Source organism: Vicugna pacos, chromosome 3 (assembly GCF_048564905.1).
Source record: "Vicugna pacos chromosome 3, VicPac4, whole genome shotgun sequence".
NCBI lineage: Eukaryota > Metazoa > Chordata > Mammalia > Artiodactyla > Camelidae > Vicugna > Vicugna pacos.
In genome coordinates, this window is record NC_132989.1 from 14,110,464 (window position 1) to 14,125,106 (window position 14,643).

The 14,643-nt window shown below is 52.0% G+C and overlaps 1 protein-coding gene across 8 annotated transcripts in view; it reads left to right on the plus strand.

Annotated features, from left to right (window-relative positions):
- The window catches only part of TNIP1 (TNFAIP3 interacting protein 1), a 47,373-nt gene that overhangs the window by 23,197 nt on the left and 9,533 nt on the right, over positions 1-14,643 (plus strand). For 7 of the 8 annotated variants that reach the window (XM_031671213.2, XM_072954499.1, XM_031671236.2 and 4 more), the window contains 6 exons: positions 2,254-2,445; positions 5,961-6,055; positions 7,653-7,773; positions 11,490-11,579; positions 13,238-13,303; positions 13,466-13,597. In XM_031671213.2, coding sequence (XP_031527073.2) covers positions 2,254-2,445; positions 5,961-6,055; positions 7,653-7,773; positions 11,490-11,579; positions 13,238-13,303; positions 13,466-13,597 — 696 coding nt within the window. The remainder of the gene's footprint in view (positions 1-2,253; positions 2,446-5,960; positions 6,056-7,652; positions 7,774-11,489; positions 11,580-13,237; positions 13,304-13,465; positions 13,598-14,643) is intronic. The other variant, XM_072954513.1, reaches the window with a different exon arrangement.

Sequence of the window (14,643 nt, forward strand, 5' to 3'; positions counted from 1 at the left end):
CTGGGCACCTTGGAGTCACCTGGGGATACATGAGGGGCCAGTGCAGGCGGGGCGGCGTGTTGAGGGGGGTGCTTCTTGCTCACATATGCAAATGCCTGGCTGGTGACTTTCCCATGGGCCGCACAAGCAGACAACATTGTGAAATCCTGGGCACCTTGCCAACCCCGCTGATTTCTGCCAGGCACCAGGCACCTCCATGTTATGACTCAGCCTTTGGGCCTGTGGGCTCCTAGCCCGGGCAGAGTAGAAAGGGTCAGAGAGGCCCAGACTGGCTTACAGCAGGTGATTGGCCCTTCTGTGCAGGCTCCCAGTTCCCCCCAGGCTCCCCTTCGGGGCATACAGGGAGGAGGGTAGACCTTCCACTTCCACACACACATGCACACACACACGCACATACACACATGCGCACACACGCACACACAGCCCTCCGGCCCTGGGGTGTCCACCCAACATCCTCATCCTGTACCTTATCCTACTTGCTGCCTTTACTCCAGCTCTGTCCTCCTGCTCTCTCTTAAAATGGCAGTCTTTTGGAGAACCATTGCAAAGGTCTTAAAGACCTTCAAAAGTCTTAAAGTCTTAAAATGGTCTTAAAGACCTATTCTCTCCTCCTCCCTCCCTCCTCACTTTGAGATTTTTTTTGGCTGTTATACAGGCAGTTTGTGGTCTAACCGTTCACTGTTAACCTCGGTCTCCACTGCCTCATTCCACCAAGGATTTGGGACACAAACGTTGCTCTTTAGTTCACTGATTGCCTCTGTGCAATCAGTGCAGTCCCCATGCAAGGTCGTCCCCATCACATGATCCTCCAGCTTGCACTGGCATACCTTCAGTGACGAGGGGCTCACAACCACATCAGGCAGCTCTGAGGATTAGAAGGGTCTGTGTTTCGTCTCCTGGGAACCTCAGTCCCTTGTCCTGTTGTGTCCCTGAGAGCTCTGCAGAGCTGGTTGAGGACCCCTGCTCAGAAAGTATTTCACTCTTATAACCTTGGGCCAGTAACTTCATCTCATTAATAGGTTCCTCCTTAGCCCCACTATGTGTGTAACCTGTGCTGAGCAAAGACAAGACAGCCTCCATGCCCTCTGGGGGCTTATAGGCCAGTCAGAGAGGTCAGAGGGATGAGGCAATTTATGAGGCTTAAATAGAGCATCATTTGCCACCTGAGATCCTTCGTGGAAAGAGGCAGTGGGGAAGGAAGGCAGAATTGAGGAAGCAGCGGTATCTGTTAGAATAAGGCGCTAACAATATTATCTAGGCATTCACTGAACACCACTGTGGCTGTCAGGGCATTTCCACTGCTGCAGAGTTCAGATGCAGGAAGTCACTATGAGACAGGGAGTCAGGAAGCCCAAGTTCCAGTCCTGACTGACTCACCGGGCGACGTTGGACAGGTTCCTTCTCCACGTACATTGGTTTCCAAGCCTGAACCTGGAGGCTCCCCATAGCTCTCACTTCCTGTGGCTCCCATATATGTTTAGGGGAGGCCTACAGAGCAGCTGAAACAGGGGCAGGGCCGGGAAAGACGAGCAGATGGGACACGGTGGGAATGAAGCACAAGGAGGTGTGGGGGCTCCTGCAGGGTAAGGTGGGGCCTCGGATGCCTGGGAGGTGAACTGAGCTCGATGCCATCAGCTTCAGGTGCCCCTGTGGAACCTTGGGCACTGTCTATGGTGAGAGTGTTCTAGAAAGAGGAGAGATGGAAAGGAGAGAGACAGGGAGAGAGAGAATGAATTCTGACTGGACTATCTGGCCCAGGGTTTGCTTCCTTTCTTCTATTCTCTACTAGTTTGGGGTCCTTTGAGCTATCTAGAGCTAGGATTCTTAACCTGGCCCGCAATCCCTGAGCCAAAGGAGCAGGGCTGCACGTGGAGGGGTACCCTTTCCTGGGCCCCATGCTTTCTCTGCATGAGGACCCTGTGTGGTCAGAGGGCAGAAAGAGGGCGTGGACATTTAGTAACTGAGGATTCTGAGGCCCAGTGGACAAGTGATCTACCCACAGGCACTCGGCGAGGCCTGGAATGTGGGAGGCAGGTGGCTCCACGACTGGTAAGCCAGCCAGTGGCCTGGGAGTCCCAGGTCCTGCCCTGTGACTCAGCCCCAGACAGGGAACCTGCGTAACTGGAGAATTTCCCCGGGCTGAGCTGGGATGGGGGGAAACTGAGTCATGAGGAACGGGGAAGTGGAGGGGGAATGGCTGGTGTCACCTACTCAGATGGTGCTGAAGAGCAGTCTGCATTCCCCGCCCCCCAGTACCTGGGCCCCCTGCCCCACGAGGACAGCAACCTGATGCTGCACCTGCAGCGCCTGGAGACCACCCTGAGCGTGTGTGCCGAGGAGCCGGACCGCAGCCAGCTCTTCACGCACCTGAGCCGCATGGCCCTCGAGTTCAACCGGCTGGCCTCCAAGGTGCACAAGAACGAGCAGCGCACCTCCATCCTGCAGGTGAGGCCGGGCCGGGGAGGGTGGCCTGGGCTGCGCTGGGCTGTGTGGTTCCCCTTCCGCTTCCTCCAGCTCTGCTGGGGAGTCCAGGGTTCCTCGGGGACTTCTGAGGGTGAGGTTGGGGGCCCGACCTGGGCTTCTTGTTCAAGATGGTGAGCAGGGTAAGGAAGTTGTGGGAAGGGACGAGGAAGAGGAAGGAAATTGGGAAATAATGGGGTGGACGATGCAAATTTCATGGTTGGGTTTACCCCTGAGCCTCTGGCTGTGGGTAGGTCGGCAGCAGCTCGGCCTTTCTTGTTCTTCACATACAGGTGGGGAGAGAGGGGACAGAGGATGGCCTCTCGTATGTCTGCCCCACCCCTGCGGTAGGACCATCATTATCCCCACCATAGCTCTCAGAGGTGACTTTTTTTTTTTTTTGCCTGAGATCACCCAGCTAGTAGATGGTGCAGCTGGGATTTGAACTTTGATCTGTCATGTCCCAAAGCCCATGCTCTTAAGTCCCGTAACCTGCCTCCCCCAAGAGAGGGAGCTTTCTTCCATAACCCTCCCTGTTACGAAAATGGGAATGAAGTCAGATTTTCTTCCTAGACCAGGCCAGGCCTTGGGCCATTTGGTCCTTGGTTCCAGCAGTGACTCTTTGTTGCTCTCTGACCTTAAACAAGTCACTTATCCTCTCTGTCCCTCAATGTCCTCATCGGTAACATGGGTCTGGAGCTTCCTCCCTCAGGGAACTGCAGTGAGTATTAAATGAAGCCCCTAGTAGCGTCGAGAACATAGTAAGTGCTTGAAAAGTGGTCAGTGATTTTGTGGTGATTGGGCATCCACCCTGGGCAGGGGATCTGAGCCTCGAGGGCTTGGGAGTAGGGAAAGGTTCACAGGTGGTGAAACTGAGGCTCCAAGAGGGCCTGCTTAGGCCCTGAGCACTTGTCCCCTTAGTGACAGAGCTGTAACTGGAAGCCTTCCTCCCTCCTCTGTGCCAGTCACTGCCCTGTGGTCTCACTCATGTCTGTAACATTGGAGTGACCAGTTGATGGGTGGCGGGAGGTGTTAGCTGTGTGCAGCCTTGGGAAGGGCCTGGGTCGGCAAGAGCAGGAGGGGTGTCCAGGCGGAAGACAGATGAGGGGCTACTCTGGGAGTAGTGACTGGAGCCTGGAGGGCCAGGCTGAGGGAGACAGCCTTCGGTTGTCAGTCGGCGAGGCTCGGGATGCCAAGGTGAGCTCTGAGCAGGTGAACCTGGTGCACTGCATGGAATGGGATCACTCTGAGTGTCTCCTTTTCAGCTTTGAAATGAGGATTGATACTAGGCCTCATAAAAGGGGTCCTGCCAACCTGTTATTTTTATACCAGACTCCCGTTTGTTTCCTTCTTAGCTCTTCTCATAATTTGTCATAATTTTATTTTATTAAGCGGTTTACTTACTTTGTGTTTTTCCCCTTGTGCTCCCTGCTAGAATGTAAGCTCACAAGAGGGGCAGGTACCTTGTCTGTGTATTCACCACTGTACCCCAGTGTCTGGCACTTAATACGTGCTGAGTGTGCATTTGGTGAATGAACGAATGAATGAGTGAACAAAGGAGCTCACAGAGGAGCTCTCTTAGCCCCTTCGGTGGAAAGTGATGACCTTTGTGATGAATTCTGTCCATCAGCTGCTTTGTGCCCAGGACATTTGCCCAGAGACTCGGAGGAAATAGCCCTCTAGCCTGGAAGGGCAGAGAGCATGTGAGGCCTTGTCCTGGCCTCCTGTAGTGACCACAGCAGGGCGTTCTGTTCCCTGGAGGCCCTGCCCAGGGCCATGGCATCCTGGGTATTTGCCCAACCTGTGGGTGGAGGCAGAATAATCCGGTTCCTCCTCATTCATACACTGATTGGTTTCTTGGTTCACTCAGCACTTCCAAGGCCAGGTTTGGCACAAGGCCTCTGCTGGGCACTGCAGCCAGTCACAGTGGTTTTCTCTTCCTTCGTGTCTGAGTCCCCACCAGTTCCAGGCTGTCTCCTCCATCCAGCCTTCCCAGGTCTCCCCTGTGTTGGGCAGGAGGGGCTCGGTTTTGCTGTGGAAACAAACAACTCGTAACGTAAAAGTTTTCCCTCACGTCTGTGTGGCTGGGGCTTGTTTCTGCTCTGCACTCACGTAGAGGCCCACTGTCCTGTGCCCTTTGGAATATGAGGCAGCCTCTGGGAAAAAGAGACCAGAGGATGGTGCATGGCCGAGCCCAGAAGTGACACTCGTCCCTTCCACTCACCTTTCATTGGCCAGAACTAGTCACACGATCACGGCGAACCTGGGAAATAGATGCAGGAGACTGTCTGTGCCCCCAGCCCAGCTCACAGGCTGCCATCTCCCTTCTCTGCTCCTTCATCACAGGGGAAGGAGGCACAGTTTAGGGTCTGCCAGATGGAGTTTAAGCCCGGTGGTGATTCTTAATAGTGGTACAACCTCCTGCAAATTATTTCACCTGCATTTAGCCTACCTTTAAAACAGAGTCAAATATGTAGCTTTGGTCCCTGTCTTCCATGCCCCCCACCTCATTGCACTCAGACGCAAGTCCTTAGGTGTTATCAAGTGCCTGGCAGCTCACAAGTCACTTGCACTCGCCCTGTCTTCTTTGTCCTCACAGCTCCTAAAAGGGGGGAGGGAAGGAGCAGGTGTTCCATTTTGTAGGGGAGGGAACTGTGACTCAGAAGCAAGGGAACCCTGAGCCACACCAAGGAACTGGTGAGGTTTTGACCAAGTGCCCTGTCTTCCGACTTGCCATCTGACAACCTCGCACACTCTCCAAATTCACTAGGCTTTAGGCCTCCTAGGACTCAGGTTTTCCTGTTTCATTTATTCATTTAGCCATTTAGCCATTCAGTCTTCCTGCAATGGAGTTAAATGACAAACTGTGCTGGGCCCTGGGCTGGGGATCCGGCAGAAATCCCTAGGATAAGAGAGTGGTGAGGGGGTCCCAGCCCTCTGGGAGTTCATGGACTAGCAGTGGGTGGGGAGTGGGCATTAAGAAAGTAGCACCACCACTGGTTCTTTAGCTCTAATTATCACAGGTATAGAGAAGGGTGAGAACAGTGGAGGATAGTGGAGGTAACCTGACTCACTTGAGATGTAGGAGTCAGGGAGGACTTCTCTGAGGAGGTGACATTTAGGCAGAGACTTGAAGTAGGAGTAGAAGTCAGCCAGGGGAAGGCTGGTGGAGAAGGGCATTTTAGGCTATGGGAACAGCAGTGAAGGAGGAGGAGGAGGGTTGATACTTTTTGCCTTGGGAGTCCAGAAGGCCCTTAGGCTGATTCTTGATCAGGCATCCTCACGGCTAGCTACTGACGGAGACGGTGCATAGAGGAGCCTGAATGGGCCTCATGGTATGGCTCCCACTGTCCCAAGAGGGATTGGCTGAGGCCATGCAAAGGGGATGCTGTGTTGGGACCTGGTGTAGCTATGATGCCTCCCCTGCCCTCCAGTATCAACCTGGATTTGGGATGTACCCCTTCCCTTACCTTGCCCCCGTCTCCCTCTCTGCCCCGCAGACCCTGTGTGAACAGCTTCGGAAGGAAAATGAGGCCCTGAAGGCCAAGCTGGACAAGGGCCTGGAACAGCGGGATCAGGCTGCTGAGAGGCTGCGGTGAGTCCAGGCTCCTCAAGGAAGGGGTGAGGAGCAGATGGGCAGGAAGAGGGCGGCTCTGGTTTCTGGGCTGAGAGCTCTGAGGCCTGTGCCCAGGGCCCTGCTTTGGATGTCAGGTCTCTTGTTCCTTCTCCTTGGGTACCTTGGTGTTTTGTCTCTGGCTCTTTTAATACCTTTGAGAGTACCTGTTTATAAAGTGCCTTGAGAGTTTTAGAAGGTCTATACAAGGTACACTCCATCCTTGGGAACTTGCGCCCTCAGCCTGTTAATCGGGCGGGCTGGCTGTTGGAGTGAGGGCCCAGGACTTTGCTGCCCCCTGCCGGTCACCATCCTGTCTTGCTGTTTTTCTGAGAACAGTCAGGGGTTGCTCATCCAGGCTACCGGGTCTTAATTGTGCATCAAGACCACCGAGGGTCTGGGAAGGCATTACAAGTTTGCCCTCCCCGCCCCTTCTGTGCTGAGATTCTCGTTCAGTGAGCCTGCGGAGAAGCCTGGGCACCTGCATTTTCCAGTGGGCCTCCGAGATTATGATGTGGGTGGGCCCAGGATGGCACTTGAGAAGCACTGATCTTGACTGTCAGAGCTCAGAGGGCCCTTTGAGATTGTGTGGGCCAAACCCTTCATCGTGCAGAGGGAGACCGAGGCCAAGGGAGGCCCAGAGGGAGTTGTGTGAGACTACCACTGTGCGGTTTCCAGGCCATATGTGTTGATTGACTCCTGGATGGCCAAGCAGTTGGAGTTTTATAGCCATAATGACTCCACCAAAAACCAGGGCTGGAGAAAAGACTCATGATTAGGAGGCAAGAGGGCCAGTCCCCACTGTTTGACCTTGGGAAAGCCACTTTACTTCTCTGTTTTCCTATTATTGTGTGGGAACCCAGCTGACAAATAGAATACGAAGAAATAGTTTCTATATTTCAATCGTACCTGAATCCACATCACCGTTTTTCTTATGCCTTGTATCACCCACCCTATTATTTACTCAAGAATTCACGTTAATTTGTATCATGCTTTTACTTAAAATTATTATAAAGAAAGCTTGCACTAGAGTAAATGAAAACCAGCATGACCTGCAGTAAATAGAAGATAACTCCAACAACAAATGCAGTGAAGATGGAGGGATGGTGGTTAGTTCTGGCTGATTGCCCACTGAAGTCTCCGAGCCTGAAGCCTGTGCTTTCTCTGTTAACGCAGGAGACTAGCAGGTACCAGAGAGGTGCTCCAAACCTGCAGCGCCAAACTGAGACTTGGCCTCGCGTTCTCTACACAGGGAGTCTGAGGATCATTGGAAAGGGTGTCACTTCTTCAAGGAGTGTGGTCCAGGGTTATTTAATGCAGCGTGGGTGCATCCTGAAGATCTCACATGTTCAGACATCCCACAGTTGGGGAAACCCTGTGGTGAGAATCAGAGGCTTCTAGGGAAGCCCTGCAAAGCGGCTTAAGGATGCCCTTTGTGGTTGCACCTAAGGGGCAGGTTTCAGGCACTTGCCTTCCTCCCCAGGACTCACCTGCAACTGAGATGAGTAGTAGGTCCGAGGCCCCCAGCCCCCTCAACGCAGGGCCAGCAGTGTGACCTCTCTGTCTGCCTCCAACCCAGGGAGGAAAACCTGGAGCTCAAGAAGTTGTTGACGAGCAGCGGCAAAGATGGTGCCTCCGGGCAGCCAGGCTCACCAAAGCTGGAAGGTGCGGGCAAGAAGGAGGTGGCCCCACAGCCACAGGTATGTGGTCAGCAGCTCCTTCCTCAGCACCCCGACTGCCCAGCCTCTAACCACAGTGAGCTCACCTCCTCCTGCTGCAGCCACTTCCACTGTTAAAAGGTTCTGGTCGTCAGTCAGCCTGACAGTTCACTGGTCAGCCTGACAGTCCGCCTCCCTAGGTCTTACACTCCTCAGCCCTTATTCTGCCATCAGCCACACAGAGCATCCTGTCCCCTGGGGCAGGCGCCCAGGCCGCTGGGGACTGTGGCTCCGTGGCCCCCACAAGCCTTTTCTTCTCCAGGCTGAGTAGCTGCAGTTCCTTTGGTCATTGCTCATAAAGACACGTCATTTGTGCAATCTGGGCATTCCAGATTGTCAAGATCTGGTACAGGGTGGCTGTAAATAACAGTTTAACTTTGATTCTCCTAGTGGAATTAGGGTGTTAGGTTGAGAAAGCCCCTGAGGGGACTCTGTTAAGCTCCTGTGATTGCACCCTGGGGCCTCTGACATGCAGGGAGGAGGGTGTGGGCCAACTTGCAGGGCCTGTTAATGCCTTGGGCTGGCGGACTTGCCCCCTCTGTGTGGCTGCTCCCAGCACTGGCTCACATCCAGTTCCTGAGCAGGAGGGAGCTGGCTGTCCCCTTGGCCAAGTCTGTGCCTTTCCCCTTGCAGAGCTGAATCTCAGCCTTTTCACTGATACGCTTTCCCCCTTTAATGAGGTTTAACGGCTGCACAGCAGGATTCAGCGTCTTTAACAAACCCCACACCTATGTAATACTAACAATTATCCTAATAACTTAATTATCCATGACTATGTGGCAATGAAGAGTTTACTTAGAATTTGCAAATCCATTATCTGATTTGGACCTCCTTCTGCATGTCAGGAAGGCAGGACTGGGACTCTTGCTCCATGGCAGGAGTTTTGGAAAGGGCCTGTGACATCACATCAAGATTCCTGTATCCACCTGCTCTCAGGCAGACGGGGTGTGGGTAGGCAACATGCTGATGAGTGGCCTCCTGAATCCCAGCCCGTGAAGCCCCTCTCCTCTTCCATTTACCCCTCAACTCAGAGCCTGCTTTGCCTGCCCTCTTGTGGAAGTGACTTGCCGACTCTCCTAATCACCCCTGGCTTCTCGGAAGTCTGTGGGCAGGCCCCTTCTCTCACCCAAAGCCCTCAACATCAGCTCATCTCACTGGACTCCTTGGAAAGGCCAGATGCTCTTATCGCCCTGCCAGGGAGGAAGGCCCCACAGGGGGCGTGCATTGTGGGCGGTGGTGAAGCCCATACCCTGGAGTGTCATGAGTTGAATGCTGGCTCTCCTTCTTGTTGGTGCATCTGTCTTGGACAAGTTGCATAAACCCTCTGGCCTCAGTTTCCTCCTCTGTAAAATGAGATAATAACACCTACCCCAGAGGGTGATTAGCGGATTCAGCGATGTGACATTTGTAAAGTAGATCTAACACTTGGCATGTGGTGGACAGGGAGCATTGGCCATTGCTTTTAATGGCAGAGTTGGTGCCGGCAGCCAGGTCGGCGGACTCCTCTTTTTCGTGGAGGTTAGGGATGCGTCCCTAGGAGCATGACACACCTTCTTCCTCCTCCTCCAGTAAGGCTAAGCACAGCTCCCCTCCAGGAGGCAGCTGGCTTCTAGGGGCAGGCCCATCTCTCACTTTCCTTAAAAGAGGTAATGGTCCCTGGAGGGTGTCCCCCCAGCCCTCCCTCTCCCCCTACTCCCTGGTTCTGTGATGTGCTTACAGACCCTAGCCTGTAGGGGGCACTTGAGCCCCACAAGTTCTGCACTCAGGCCCCACCAAAGCCACGGAGGAGTGTGGAGGAGTTTGGGAAGGCAGGACATAGAATGTGGGCAGTGACTCTAGGACAGTTGCTGTCAGGCCCTCAGACTGTCAGAGGCTGGGGCCTTCAGAGACCATCCTGACTGGTCTTCTCCTTGTGCCGAGGCCCAGAGAAGGTGTGAGTCTTGGCCTCCATCATGCAGGGCCTTGGAGGTAGAGCTGGTGCTCAACGTCTGGATTGCTAGCTTCGTTCTGCCATTTCACCTCAACAGTTCTTATTTTAAAAAATAATTTTTTAAACTTTGTATTTTGAAATAACTTTAAACTTAGACAGAAGAGAGGCAAAAATAGTCCAGAGGGTGCCCATATCCCCATCCCCTTAACATCTTACATGACCGTGGTTCAGTTAATCAAAACCAGGAGAGGAACACGGATGCAGGACTATGAACGGAGCTACAGACTTTGTTCGAGTTCACCAGTTTTTACTCATGTCCTTTTTCTGTACCAGGATTGAATCCAGGACCCCCCATTGCATTTAGTTGTCATGTGTATCTTTGGCCTCCTCTGTCTGTGACAGTCCCCAGTGGTTCTTATCTCTCACGTGCTTGAGGCTTTTGAGTTACACTGGTCAGTTACTTTGTGGGATGTCCCTCAGTCTGGGGACCACCTGATGTTTCCTCATGCTGAGGCTGATGTTATGGACTTGGACGAGCAGACCGTGGGAGTGACATCTTGCATCATGTCAAGGGTACATGATGTCACTGTGTCTATTTACTGTTAATCTTGGTTGTTTGACTAAAGGAGTGTCTTGTCAGTTTTCTCTGTAGTAAAGGGATCGATCTCCCCTTTGTAATGAACAAATACTTACTTTTTTAAAACAAATACTTATCTTTGAGGAGAAACTTGGAGGCTGCAGGTGTCCTCTGTTTCCATACACTAATTTTGGCATCCCCTGGGGGATCTCACCGGCAGTGACTTTTATCACGAACTATTCTAATGGCGATTTTGTATTTTCCTCATTCCTTCTCTGTTTATTCATTGGAACTCTCCTGTAAAGAGGAGTTGTTACTTCTCCCCCATTTATTTATTTATTCATCTATTTCTTTCTATTAATACGGACTCAAGGATATTTATTTTGTTCTTTGGCTTATAATCCAACATAATCGCAATTTATTTTCTCGTTCACGTTTTTCCAGCTTTGGTGATAAGAAGCTTTTTCAAGTTGTCCCCTTTGCCCATGTGACACGCCCATCTCCTTCTTAATATTATTCTGATGACCAAGCACTTCCTTACTTTCTGGCCCTGTAAGGTGTTTCCTACTCACTGTATTTTCCCTACCCCAGCCCTGAAATTGACCACTTCTCCAAGGAGCCCTGTTTCTTTTAGTTGGAGAATGGCATTTAGAAACCACGATCTGTGCTCACTGCCATTGCAGTGACGTTGCTTTGGGTCCTCTGAGAGGTCAGAGCCAGGAAATCCATGTACTCATCACCCGTGCACACACATCTTTATTTGTGTATCTTTTTAAAAAAAACATTAAAGAGCAAACATTTTGTAAAATGTTAAAAAAAAAAAAAAAACATGTAACACTGGCCTCCTTGGCCAGAGGATTTTTGGCTGATGGGAGTGGAAAGGGAGGGCAGCTGGCAGTGCTTAGAGCTAGAGCCTGGGCAGGGAAAGAAGTGGCCATCGGGAGGAGGGGGGAGGGGGAGGGAAGAGCCTAGGAGGCCCTGCCATCAGGGGTGGGGAATAGTGATCTCCATGTCTTCTGGAGGCACTCAGTCATGGCTGGGATGTGTAGCAGTGTCCTGATGGGTGGGAGGGTACAGAGGCAGGAGACAGAGGGCTGGGTCTCAGGGCTGGGCAGCCTTAAAGAAGCACTGAATGGGTGAGAGAATTGTTACTTGAGGCTTTGCTGAAGGCGCCTCTGTGCTTCTCCTCAGGCTAGTGTGACAGCAGGTAAAATCTCAGAGGTGGGGGCCTTGGGTGCAGCTGAGAAGAAGGTGAGGATGCTGGAGCAGCAGCGCACTGAGGTAGGTGGCTGGACGGGGTGGTGGTGGTCAGGAAACACCCTTCCTGCCTCCTGGGACCAGCAGGGCAAAGGCCTTCCTTGGCCTCCTGGCTCCAGCTAGTTCCAGGTCACTGTGACCGGTTGCCATGGTGACCGCTGAGCCATCTGCCCACAGCTGAGACATGCTGCCTTGCCCTGGGCTCTTGTCTCTTGATCAGTCCCCCTGCCTACAGGAGTCACTCTGAGGAGGAGGCATTTGGGACATGGTCTAAATTTGTTGAGGGGGTAATTTAGGAAGGCTCCTGTGGTAAACCCTGGGTGGTGGAAAGAGGTTGTGATAAGAGGCAAGTTTCTGCATCAGGAAAGGGGAGTCTGGAGTTCATCTGTCACCACACAGCTGGTTCAGGGAGAGACTGTCACAGACAGAGAGAGCCCATGCCTACTTGTAGCACTGCTTCTAATCAGCTGGGAGTCTGCAGAAGTTGGGGCTCTTCCCTTGTATCTCCTGCCTGTTCCTCCTCTGTCTCCCAGCGCTGGTATTTCTGGACCAGGGTGGAGGCCTGGTCGTCTCTGTTCTCTGAGCCCCTCCTCTCCACACGGCTCAGGTGCTTGTCCAGTCCCTGGGCCTTTCTGCCCTCCCTGGTCCTCCAGCACATTTGAGAGTCAGTTTCTATTGATCTTTTGTTTATGTGCATCTTTATTTTTATTTTATTTTTGTATTGCTGTTAAGATATTTTTTTCGATTACTTAAGTAATACAATGCTCATTATATAAAGATCGAGAGTCTCACTGGTTGGGGATGACCACAGCTGAAAAAGTTAATTGCATATGCCTCAATTTTGGCTATGTACTTACTAGTGTGTAATGTTTGTAAAAATGACATCACACCTACTGCATTACAGATTGCTTTTCCTTTCTTTTCTTAGAATTAACTCTGTCTTTGAGGATATTTATGTATCAAACATACTCTCTGTTCCTTTAATTCTGAATACTTTTTATCATATATTAACGTTTCTGAAATTGGAATACCCTTTCCCATTGTTTTATCTATTTAATGTGTTAGGTTCTTTCTTCTTCCCTGAAGGATTGCTGTTATATCAAGATTATGGCAAATAATTAGTGTCATCCTAGAGCAGAGTCAATGTATTAGACACTTGACTTTCTGAAGAGCTCCCCAGTCCTCCCTTCTCTGTTTATTCTATAATTTCCTTAACTTATTTCCAATGCTCACGTTGGCCCCTAGGTTTTCTTGTTTTTTGCAATATAAGCATTGCTGAGATGATCAGCAGTGCCCGTATTTTTTACACACCTGTTCAAGTGCTTCTCTTGGTTACGTTTTTCAGAGTGGAATTATTTGGCTAAAGAGAAGCAGAACTTGATGTTTTAATACATGGTCCCATATTGCCCTGTACATGGGTGTGTGTTCCATAATTCTAAACCAAAACTGTGTACTGCTTCTGTGCCTTGGTGCTAGTCTTCCTTTCCTGGCAGTGGTAAAATGTGGTGGTTGATAAAAGTGACTCCCTTTGAGGAAGGTGTTTGAGAAGCGCAGGATGGAGGCAGTGTGCGTAGCCGCCGTCCACACACGCTCCATGCACCTGGGAAGCTGGTGTGGGTGGAGTTGGCTCTCTTTGGTCCTTCTCTGCTCACCTCCTGCCCACCCCAATGTCTTCCCCGCAGCTGCTGGAAGTGAACAAGCAGTGGGACCAGCATTTCCGGTCCATGAAGCAGCAGTACGAGCAGAAGGTAGCGTGGGGGTGACGGGAACTCAAGGCTGGACCCCTGCTTCTCAGCTGGGCTCTCGGGGCCTCCCCAGCGTTCTGCACGCTGCTTCCCTCACAGCAGCCATTGAACCTTGGACATTCACCCCGGCCCTCACACGCTCTGTCTCTCTGCCTCTGAACCCAGATCATCGAGCTGCGCCAGAAGCTGGCGGACCTGCAGAAGCAGGTGACTGACCTGGAGGCTGAGCGGGAGCAGAAGCAGCGTGACTTTGACCGCAAGCTCCTCCTGGCTAAGTCCAAGATTGAAATGGAGGAGGCAAGTGTGACTGCTGGCTCTGCAGGTTCAGCTCCGGGGGCCTGCTCTCCCCTCCTGTCATCCTGGAGCTCAGTGGAGTCGACATGCAGGGATGGGAGGCAGGGACCGGGCTTCCGGCTCTGGCTCTCATGCTCAAGGGCTGTGTGGCCCAAGGCAAAAGCACATCCCTTCCCGGTGCCTCAGTTTCCCATCTGAAAACTGAGGGGCTTCAATTAGCTATTCTTTTCTTTTTTTCTTTTTTTCTTGTTTTCATACAGAAGAGCTTTTTGTTCGATTACAATCTTTAGGGAACTCTAGAGGGAAGCACGAATGTAAAAGGGATTCAGCAGACTCTGTTACACTTGATGGGGTGGGTGCTCTGGGTGTTTCCCGTGGGGTCTGCTGTTTGTGGGGGAGGGGCTCCAGCACTAGACAAGCTCCCTTTCGTCATTCTCCTAGTCACTGTTCAGCAGATCATGCACCGGCGCTGTGCTGGGCTCCAGCACTAGACAAGCTCCCTTTCGTCATTCTCCTAGTCACTGTTCAGCAGATCATGCACCGGCGCTGTGCTGGGCACAGAGACTCAGCGGTGACAGTTCAGTCCTTCTCTTGGGGGAAGAGATGTGGAATGTTTAATTACAGAAGCGGATGAATAGAAGTGTGTTAACTATGGCACAGGAGAAATTACAGGGATCAGGGAGAGGGCATAAAGGGGGACTGGATTCATTCTGGGGGGGTGCCCAGGGGCAGGTCCCCTGAAGAAGTAGCATCTGATCTGTCTTATGAGTAACTGACACCAACCAAGGCCCTTCAGGAAAAGCCATTTGGCCTCCAGACTCTGGAGATTTTATTTATGCCACGATGTCTTCTCCTTCATGAGAACTGGGCATCGGCCGGGCTTTTCCCTGACTTAGAAATGGCCGTTTCCAACATAGGCCGCATTTCAGAGTTCCCTCCCGTCAGCATGTGACACCCAGGGGCCTTATCGCCCAGCCTGCCTTGATGACCGCCCCGTGCCTTGGAGAAGCATGTTAGGGAGGACACTGCCTGTCTTTTCTCACGAGTAC